The sequence below is a fragment of the Acanthisitta chloris genome, unplaced genomic scaffold (genome assembly GCF_000695815.1).
Source record: "Acanthisitta chloris isolate BGI_N310 unplaced genomic scaffold, ASM69581v1 scaffold37276, whole genome shotgun sequence".
NCBI lineage: Eukaryota > Metazoa > Chordata > Aves > Passeriformes > Acanthisittidae > Acanthisitta > Acanthisitta chloris.
The window spans coordinates 8,025-18,631 of record NW_008677148.1 but is presented as its reverse complement, the minus strand read 5'-3'; the positions used below and the strand labels follow the sequence as shown (position 1 = coordinate 18,631).

At 43.3% G+C, this 10,607-nt stretch overlaps 1 protein-coding gene across 1 annotated transcript in view; it reads left to right on the top strand.

Annotated features, from left to right (window-relative positions):
* Window positions 1-5,934: 5,934 nt before the first annotated feature.
* The window catches only part of RAD52 (RAD52 homolog (S. cerevisiae)), a 7,362-nt gene continuing 2,689 nt past the window's right edge, over window positions 5,935-10,607 (top strand). Inside the window, exons 1-6 of the mRNA XM_009076392.1 lie at window positions 5,935-6,015; window positions 7,073-7,174; window positions 7,557-7,650; window positions 8,581-8,648; window positions 8,918-9,036; window positions 9,115-9,190. Coding sequence (XP_009074640.1) covers window positions 5,935-6,015; window positions 7,073-7,174; window positions 7,557-7,650; window positions 8,581-8,648; window positions 8,918-9,036; window positions 9,115-9,190 — 540 coding nt within the window. The remainder of the gene's footprint in view (window positions 6,016-7,072; window positions 7,175-7,556; window positions 7,651-8,580; window positions 8,649-8,917; window positions 9,037-9,114; window positions 9,191-10,607) is intronic.

Sequence of the window (10,607 nt, the reverse complement as noted above, 5' to 3'; positions counted from 1 at the left end):
CGGGCGGTGCCAGGGCAGGCACGCCCGGCCCTGCTGCTGCCGCCCGGTCACTCCGCTCGGGAACACCTCGGTTTCCATGGTAAATGTGCTTTCCTTAGAAGACCTCGGGTGTGCTGTCACCGAGCTCTGCCCATCCCGGCACACAGGGCAGGTGGCCTGCTCAAGAAACTGCTCCTGTCTCTTGTGACTCCAGGGTGTGAGGAGCCAAACCCAGCGCTGACTCCCTTAGCCATCGTTCCCAGGGGACACTGGAGCCAGAGGTTATAGCACGTGGGATAGATCCTCTACACGGGGAATGAAACAATTATTGGCGTGTAAATTATCACCACTTAAATAAGTCTCTTGCTGCAATAAATACACTAGTTCAGACCTCCACTGAGGCCTCAAGAACCTGAGCTTGCTTTTCAACTGTAGAAGCACAGAGCCCATTTGACATGGATTTCTGAAGAACAATACAGTGCACATAAGTGCATGCTGGAATATATAGCCCTTCTGCCAAGCCTGAAGTATCCCAAAAGAAGGATACTTTATACTGCTGTCTAAGAGAGCAGAAGGATGAAAATCGATTCGGGCTCAAGTATTCTTGAGGATAATGTCTAAGAGAGCAGAAGGATGAAAATCAATTCGAGCTCAAGTATTCTTGAGGATAGGACAGCAATTCCTGACACACACTTACATTTTCAATGTAAATGATTTTACACTTAACAGTAAACAGTGTCAACCTGGACCAAAACAGAAAAACACAGAGCTTAGAGCTTTATGTTTTTCATCCTAAGCTAATTAGTGTGTTAGCTTAATAGGGTTTTGCTGCCATAAGTGTCGTCTGTGCCAGTAGTCACAATGGGACTTCTGATCCACAGTCTGACAGATCTCCCACAGCTCTCACAGGTCGTCTGTGCCAGTAGTCACAATGGGATTTCTGATCCACAGTTTGACAGATCTCCCACGGCTCTCACAAAGTTCAGATGTTTCAGCGTGCAGCTTGGAATAATTGCTTGTCTGGTAATTGCATTTGGCATATCTGCAGGCTCTCTGGGTGCAATGGGACAGGCTGCTTTTCCCTTGGAGTCCCAGACCATTACTCTTGGGTTAAAAAGTCTGCTGTCTTTCCCTTGCAAGGACTGAAGTGACTTATACATAAATGATGTGGCTATAAATCAGTCTGACAGGCTTTTAGAAAGAAGTACCCATGTAAATAATTCACAGTATTTGAGTAATATTTCTGCCAGCTCTGGGCTCCGGAACAAGCTCTTCTCTTGTGCTTCGTCTCTAGGAATGGGAAGCTCCTTCAGGAGCAGATCATTCACTTTGGGATTTGTAACTGTGAGATGTTGCTGTTTCACACCTGGAAAAGAACTTGTACATCAAACAAGTTTCTCTTCTCCTTCAGTTGTACCCCTTGGTGCAGTAACACAGAGCAGCCCTTGCTACAAACCCAGCCCACTGGTTATTGTTACATGGATTTCTCTTTATAAGGTCATCAGATATTGATGCATGTTTAACTAACGAAACTTCATGGACCCTTTGTAAGGTAAAAATGACAAGGGATGCTGAATTTTAAAACAGCAAACAAAAACAGCCTATATAAAATTAAGGAAGAGCTTTCTCTGTGTTCATTAAAATGTCAGTAAAACCAGAATGGGAATTAGTGATTTCTGTTTAGTGGAGGGAAGGTATCATCATCCTAGACATACCAAACACAAACACAGTACTGCCTGAGAAATCTAAGAGTTAAACTGTGCCTTTGGTGCCACATAGATTCCACTGACTGAGTGGGACTGCTCGAAGGCACATCAAATCTGACAGGTGCTGTAACTGAGGAGAACTTGTCAGAGTGGCCTTTGTATGCCTTGAAAGCAAATGTATTGAAGCTACTGCAGGTAGCTCAGACTTTCTATGATATCTTCCTCCTCTTGCCACAGAGTGTGGCCTGAATGAATACCAGTAGGATGCATTGATAAGGTATTGGCATCATCAGAGGCCTCCTTCAGTCTACAGCAGACATCAGTCTCATGATCTCCCTTGATCTATAAAACACTGAATATCTTGTCCTTCTGTTGAAGTTAACAGAACATTACCTCCCTTTTCTCAGGTCATCAAGGTTGTTTACCTAGAGATATCCCAAGTCAAAACCAAGAGTTCTATTGTATGCAGCTTTTCCACAGCAATTCCATCAGCTATTTTCCACTCTCCAAACTTTGGTGTAGCACAGGTTTGTCTTCATCAGGAACATCTACCTCACTGTACTTCAAAGAGCTACACCTCAGCTCAGTGCCAGGCAAAGCAGCCTTTGCATAACAAGTAAATCAACTTATAAAATAGTTTGGAGTTCCCAGACGAGAGAAACTCCACAGAAACTGAAAATGCCTCAAGTTTTTTTGTCTGTTTTCTAAGAGTAATACCAATCTTAGGCTAAAACTGTGGCATTATCTTCAGTGCTTGCTAAATCACTTGTTGCTACATGCATAGCTGTTTGCTCTTGGTGGACTCAGTGGAATTGCACTTATGGAAAGAATGTGGAAGATTTTTACTCAGCAAACCAAAGCTCCAGTGTGAAGTGACTTCACTTAGCATATGGACAGGATGAGGCTGAAGGAGAAGCCCTCTGAAAGGTCACAGTGTGTGAGAGACTGTGTGATGCTGCGATGAGTTCCTTGGGACAGCCAGGCTCGGGCCAAGCATGTCCCTGGCTGTGGTACTCTGACTATTTCCACCTCCTTCCACCTTATGTGTGAAGAGCACTGGGAACTGGCACTCCTAGCACAGCATAAGGCACAGCACACGGTTCAAAAACCTAGTTTGTCAAGACAGAGGGAACTGATAGGAAAAGAGATGATTTAGGACGAAAATAGATCTTTTGGGAGTAATGGAGAGTAGGACAGAAAGATGTGTTAATTTAGAAAAGGAGAAGTTATGTGTATGCTGTCATGGAAGGCGAAGTTGCTGCTGTGCCCTACAGTGGTAGTTGTAGTCGAACAGATTGAATTCAGGATTTTCTGTTCTAGGAGGTTGGTTTATTTCCTGCACAGGAATTTGTGTACACACCCAGATTTTCCTCATTAGCTGCTCAGTTCACTGCTACCATACAAATAAGCACCTAGAGTGCTGTTGAAAATTAGTATTTCATATCCAGTTTTACAAAACAGACTTTTTTTCCTGTCCGCGTACCTAATGTGTTCAAATGTTAAGCTTTTGTGGTACTGACTTTTTTTTTAAAAAAGATAAGATCAAAATATGGGAGTGGTAAAGGCTTTTAAGTTTCTTTACCTGTTCTAGTCTATCAAGGTTGTGTTTTGGAGTACTGTGCAACACTTCTAGTCTTTTGTATGTGTTTTTTCTCAAGTGATGAAACCTGCTGAGGATATTACCAGCTGCTAAGAATTCCCTGTACATGATAAATACCAGTCACAGTCACAGGAGTAACACTTGATAATTCCTAGCCACCTTTAAAGTGATGGTAAACTGTTTGTATTATCTTGCAAACAGAGCAAGTATATTTGAATGTTCATTTTTAATATTTCAAGATGGTTTAAAAATAGAGGATTTTAACACTGCTTAATGAGTCAGGCAGCCTCCTAGCACTCCTGGCCCTGGGAGGGATTCCATGCTCTTTGGTACTCTAGTCAATAGCTTGTTATCTTGTTCAGTATTGTTTCGCCTAAGTTAAAACTTTATGGGGGGTGAGGAAACAATATTCCTCTGAGGAGGGAAGTTCCTTGCCTTCCCTAGCTCCTGGCTCTGGTGCTGAGATAGATTTATTGCTCCTTCTGCAGAATCAATGTCTCTCTCTTCCAAACTCCTACTCCAATAATTCTGAAATTGAGGTTCTGTCACTTGGAAATGCTGTGACAATTGCTTTGGGACACAGAGCTCTGCTGCACTGCACTTCACCGACTGCCAAACCCAGCACATTGCTCTGATAATTCAAACAAGGCTCACCACTGCTCTGCAGGTAAAGCCTGAGGCTGCGCTGGCATCATCTGTCTCCCTCGCACAAACTGGAGTCAGATGACATTTGAATACAAGCCCCTGACATGCTTTAAAACTGTCTGTTGCAGGTAAGTATATTGCTGGTACCCCCTAGCAGCTTCTGATCTGTTGGATTAAAACCAACTGCTGTTCTCAGCAGAATTCTGCACTTCCTCGTTCTCATTCAGAATCAACTCCTCTGTCTTACTCAGAATTTCATTAAGTCTGTATCTCTTTAATAAATTTGCACTGATCTTGGTTCACACCATATAAAAACTTCAAGCACTTTAACTGAGACCCCTGTTGTGCAGAAGCTGCTAATTGGGTTCTGTGGGCAAATGCACACATTTCAGGCATGGGTTGTCCCAAGGCCTCATGATGGTTAAGAGCTGATTTAGGCAGTTTGGGCAGTGGCATTGTTCAAACTTTGATTCCCTTTTTACTCTCTAGTTTTCTCCCTCCCAATACAAGAAATTCTTCGCTGAACAGAGGAAATAGTTGCTTAAATCACAAGTGCTTCTCCTGCTAACGTTGTTTTCTATTTGTTCTTTTCTGAAATCAAATGTATTTACCACAAATTGCAGCTAACTTCTCATTGAAACACAGTCAAATATATTAACACTGTACAGTTATACAACTTCCAACCAGGTTGATTCTATGAACTTTTGGACTGAAGATGAAGAATTCTAGCCAAGCAAAATTCAGGAGAATTTTAGCTGCACCTGGCATAATTGCCAGGGAACAACTAGTTTGCCAAGGAAACAACTCTGATCCCTTTTCTGAAGATTGTTTGCCAAGTTCTTGGTAAACTTTGGATTCCTTGTTTAGAAACTAGAAAAACAACCTTGAAAACTGGTGAACCCAGAACATGTTAGCAAGGCATAATACTGGCCAGTACTGACTGTCAAATCGTGCTGTCTGTGGCAGGTTTCAGACTGTCTCAAACTGTTTTAATATCTCCAGATGGCTTGTGTGTCTCATTTGCCTTACATTTGTATTGCATACAGAAGCCTGAGTACTGGGCTCCTAGGTGTGCTCAGCATTTGTGCCTGTGTGGGTTGCTTGGCAGTGCAGCTGCAGCTCCTTGGCACGGCTGGGGTACAGGCTCTGCACTGCTGCAGCAGTGGCAGTGCAGTGCTGGGACTGCTGGATCCTGGCTTGGAAGAGGGTGCCATCTGCTGAATTACTGCCACCACTTCTCACAGCTCCTACACGTTCTGTGTGCTGTTCCACTCTGCATGGTTTATGTGGTCCCAGCCTAGCACAAGACAGTGTGATTGCAGTCAGCGATCTGAAAGAAAGGCTGATGAGTCAGGAAACGGATGAGTCAAGTTTTAGAAAGTTGCCTCTGCTTTTTAGCATCGTCTAAGTATTAATGGATATTGGAAGTGTTCCAGGAAGTGCTGAAGAATCTCAAAGAGGGAACTCTTTTGGTTTTCCTTCCCTAGAATGGTACAGAGCACTCACATTCACCTGAAAGATAAAAAAAAGAGATTGGTTACCAGTGTAATATTTAGAATAAGGACTCAAGACATTATTAATTTTTTCTTCTCATCTCTGATCTTGTACAGGATCCTTCTAGCAAGAATAATTTATTTGTTCTTTAAATAAAGCAATTGTTGCACTGTTGTCAAATAGTTTAATGTAGACTCACCCTGACTGGTTTTATGGATGGAAGACCAGGCATCCTCTGCTTCTACAATGAAGGTAGCCATTTCTGCTTACCTAGCATAATACATTGAAAAAGAAAGGTTTTGACTGCTGTGAAACATCAGAAAACAAATTTTCCACTGGAGATGCAGCAGTTCCATGGATTGCTAATACAACATTACTGTAATGTCCAACACATCTAGTACAGGATATCGTGACGTTCACAGGGAGTGGACATAACAGCTTTTTGCCGTGTCTTCATATGGACTGTCAGTTCTGTTATCTCCAGTGATGTATTTTCTCTTACCTTTAGGGATGCCTGAAAGCCAAGGGAAGAATGGTGAAAGCTCCAGCAGCAGCAATAGCTCCAGCACTAGCAATTTATGCTTCGGACAGGTCAGTTCCTTTGGCCCCAGAGGAAAACAGAGGTTTTATTAAGCTCATGCTTTGGAAATCTGCTCTGCATGCTTATTCATTACAAAACTGGACACAGTCAGGCTGGAGTTATGCTACATCTAATTGTACATTACCTTTTTCCTCCACAATAGCTTTAGCATGTCTGGAGTTATAATCACTTGCTCTGGATGCTTCACAGAATGCTTTTACTCTTGTGCCTTGAAAGTGGGTCTCATTCTCTCTTATTCCCGTGTTCTCAGTACTGGTTCAGAAAAGTCAACTACTTTCAGCTATGAAAGGTGTTGGCATTTGTGGCACACACACTATCAGATTCTGTGCTCTGCTGAATTGATAGGACAGCCAATAAATGCATACACAGGGCTAAGATTTAGGTCATGAAACCTCTGTTCTGTCCCACGTCAGAGCATAACACAAAACTTTTAGTGCCCAAATCCCTAAACACACGTTTAGGCTTCTCTAACCTTTACAGATTGTAACTTGTATTTCTATTAAGGCAAGGGGCAAAAGTTACAGCACTTCCAATGATGTTACCAGTGATGTTGGAATTATCCAAAAGGCCTTCCCTGCCCGAGGGAAATTTGTTGAACACTCCTCAAGAAATTCCTGGTCTGCCAGCTTGCCTGAGCTGCTGTCCTCCCAGCCCCAGTGGCATGTGGTGTGGGAGTAAGGTTCATCTTTGGTTGCGTTGCAGTTTTTAACTACACTTTTCTTGCTGGTCACAGACATACTATGTTTGGGTTTTGAAAGGTAAAATAGAAGCTTGTATATGTGTGTGTTCCTGGCAAGCTTGACTAGGGCTATTGATGAAAAATAATAGCTACGGCTCAATAATTAATGCTTGTATGCATCAAGGGTAAGGGGGGAAAAAAGATGCAGTGCACACGCATACCCTGAGTCCTTTATTGTCTGTTGTATCCTGGTTCTAAAAACGGATCATCCGCCTCGTGGAAGGACTGGCATAAAGAGGTGGCACTAGGAGGAGAGAGGGAGCTAAAGCAGAGAGAGTAAGAAGCCTTGCTTTGCCTTGTGTTCCTAGTGCCAGTACACAGCGAGCGAGTACCAAGCCATCCAGCACGCGCTGCGCCAGAGGCTGGGCCCAGACTACATCAGCAGTCGGCAGGCTGGAGGGGGGCAGAAGGTAGGAACACACACAGGTGTGGCAGCCAAGCTTTGTTCCAGGAAAACCAGCGTCAAAAGTTACTACACCTCTTACTTTTTGATGTTGATTTCCCACTAACAGTTACGAATGCAAAGTCAGCGTGGCATAAATTCTGGCTACTTCTGCACGTTAAGAAGTGCTTACTTTTTCCAGTGCTTCATCCTTTTCACGGGAATGTTTATCTGCTTGTGCAACACTGAGATGTCTTCCTTATTTTTTCCCAGAGCTGGACTGTATGAAGCATTATATAACACTGGCTGCATTTACCATCTTTAGTGCCCACTAGCTCTGCCTTCCACTGATGAAGTCATGTTCGTTGTTCTATTAACCTGTGTACTTATATACATATTTGTGTCCCCAGGTCTGTTACATTGAGGGTCACAAGGTCATCAGTCTAGCCAATGAGATGTTTGGCTTCAATGGCTGGGCTCACTCGGTCACTCAGCAGAACGTTGGTAAGAGCCTCTCCAGCATAAAGAAGTCTTTCCTCTTGTTTCTGTGAGACACTGGAGGAAAAGTCTCTCAGATAAGGACCAGGGTATCTACACTTGGTATCTTCCTGGAGTCTGAGGAGAGGCATGTGAGATTGCCAGTTAGTAAAAAAGAAATTGACTAATAATGGAACTTTTGTATTTCTCTTTAGAGCTTGCACTGGTATATGTCACAGTCATTATTCTAAGTGTGTTTATGATTATTCTTGAACTATTATAATCAGGTTTCTGATCTCTATGGGAACACTCAGTCAAGAGTAATTAGAATTAAACCATTTAAGACCCAGCAGCCCTGAGCCAGCTTTCACGCTCACCTGGAATTTCATTTTCTGACCAGTTCATAGTCTCAGTTAATATTTCCCCAATCTTTAGGGACCCATCTTTTCCTGCAGATTCTTCTTCTAGCTAATACCTAGTACTGAGATTTTTACAATAGAAAGCTTTGGAAACATTTTTCAACTATAATATGATGTTCAAGTGATCTTCAGGCTTAAGCCTGTTCTATCTTGATAGCTGAAATATTACCTACCAGAGGAGTGTTGTCCTTGTTTGCAGATCTGCTGTGCCTATACTGAAGACTGATGGTTGAAGTAGGTCAAAGCAGCTGCTTAAATGTACCTTTTTCCTTCTCTCTCACCTTCAAAAATCTTTTCTTACCTCAGGCTGGTAGATTCTAGAAATAGAACATCTTACTCCATTGCTTTCCATCTGTTCTGCACCACGTTTTTTTTCCCAAGAAAGGACAGACATCCTTCAAACTTCAATTCTTTTTAAGTAGTCCTACAACAAGTCACTCCTTAGAAATTCAGAGCAAGAGGATTCTGTAATGTTTTAAAATCCTGAGTAGAAAAAGGGCTCACACCTTCATCAGGTTGTTACTTTTCCCTCCCCCAGACTTTGTTGACCTGAACAACGGCAGGTTCTATGTGGGTGTCTGTGCTTTTGTCAAAGTTCAGCTTAAGGTAAGTGGACTTTTTTTTTTTGCTCTGTCTATAGTTGAGCCATTGCCTGAAGCTGTGAATGAAAGTAAGTCCATGCATAGGCCAGACAATGGTCCTTGAGGACTGGACTGAATTGGGGAACCTAGCAGTGTCCAAAATATTGACCTTGCTATAGCACAACCAGCTAAGAGCAAGTAACCAGGCTTAGGGATGCACAGCACCTAACAACAAGTGCTGTATGTGTAGAAATTCCCTTATACTTACTTAGTACTTTGAAAACTTCCCTGCAGGATGGGTCATACCATGAAGATGTGGGATATGGAGTCAGTGAAGGCCTCAAGTCTAAGGCCTTATCCTTAGAAAAGGCAAGAAAGGAGGCAGTAACAGATGGACTGAAGAGAGCACTCAAGTAGGTCATGATCAGTACTTGTACATTTTCAGAAGTGAATTAAGAGTTATTTTCAGTCACAGCTTTCTTGTTTCTCAGGTGCTTTGGGAATGCTCTTGGGAACTGCATCCTAGACAAAGACTACCTGCGAGCCGTGAACAAGCTTCCCCGCCAGGTGCAGTACCTCGGCTGCCAGAGCAGGGACTGCACCACCTCCTGCTCCTGGCCCTTCCCGTGAAAGACATTAGAAATAATCCCACTCCATCTCTGCCCTGGATGCTCCCAGCTGTGAGACCCATAGCCTTTGTGGGCTGGTCTGTGTGAGCTGTGTGTTACAGAGTTCTTTCCTGACATTTTACTGCGACTTCTCTAAATTTTGCTAAAGTATTCAGCTCAAGATCTCATGTGACATTTATGGCCACGTTGTCTCAGTCTCTCTGTTCAGTGCCAGTAATGCATACATTCCAAATTGGATCCTTCCCAAAAGAACACTGCAAACTAGGTGCTTCTGTGATAGAAGAGTGAACCAAGCTGTTTAGACTTGGACCCACAATGACTGTTAGCTATTGCCAGTCATTTCAAACCTTTACCACAGAACAGCAAAACAGGTAACACTGGTCTGTTTCGCTATACGAGGAGTGTACAAATGGCCTTACAAATGTCCCCTGCCTGACTTCAAATTGTATTGGTAGCTCAGTTTTGCAACTGAATGATAAGAGCAGAATGTACTGGACTCAGCTGCTGGAGGATGAGGAATAACATTAGGGAGATCTACAGTCCAGTGTATTTCTTTTAAATACCTGGTATGATCCTGCTGGCAAACTGTCACTCTGGAATATATGAGTTAGCATGTAGAACTGGTGTGTACTTGAACACTTAATTTCCTTGCCCTAGGTATGGTTCTTATCCTTCCTGAACACAGGAAGGATATATATAAGCCACATTACATCTTGCTTTGCTTTTTGGACTGCTTACCTCCCGAGGTTTCAGTTTGCAAGGAAAGAGCTGGAGTTACTTTACCCTCTGTGAAACATGAGGTCAGTGAACCTTCGGAGGTAACCAGCACCATGGAGAAATGCCTCTTTGGTCCAGGGAGAGAGAGAAGAGATTGTGATGCACATCTTCATCAGTGGCAGCCATACTGCAGCCTGTATTAGTGTGCTGTGATGTGACACAGCAGTCTTCATAGCATTCAGGCTGTCCTGGCTGTTCCTGAGGTGGCACCTCAGGAACCAAGATGGATCTGTGTACCAGCTGGGGGCAGTAGGCTTCTAGGCCATGACCTGCCCTGTGTATTGAGGCAAAAGGAAGCTTTTTACAACTGCTGATCTGTGGAGTTTCATACTGAAGTTGCCTTCAATCACACTAGGATTTACCAAACTCTGCTAGAGGCCTAGAACTGTAAGGTGGTTCTATCTAGCCAACAGACTGTAGGAGCAGAGCCAAGGTGACACCTCACCAGGTGTCCCAGATCTCTGCTTGGCCGAACAGACTGTAGGAGCAGAGCCAAGGTGGCACCTCGCCAGGTAAAGATGTCCCAGATCTCTGCTTGGCCAGGATCATTGTCGTGCTTTTGTTTTGCATGTGCAAAT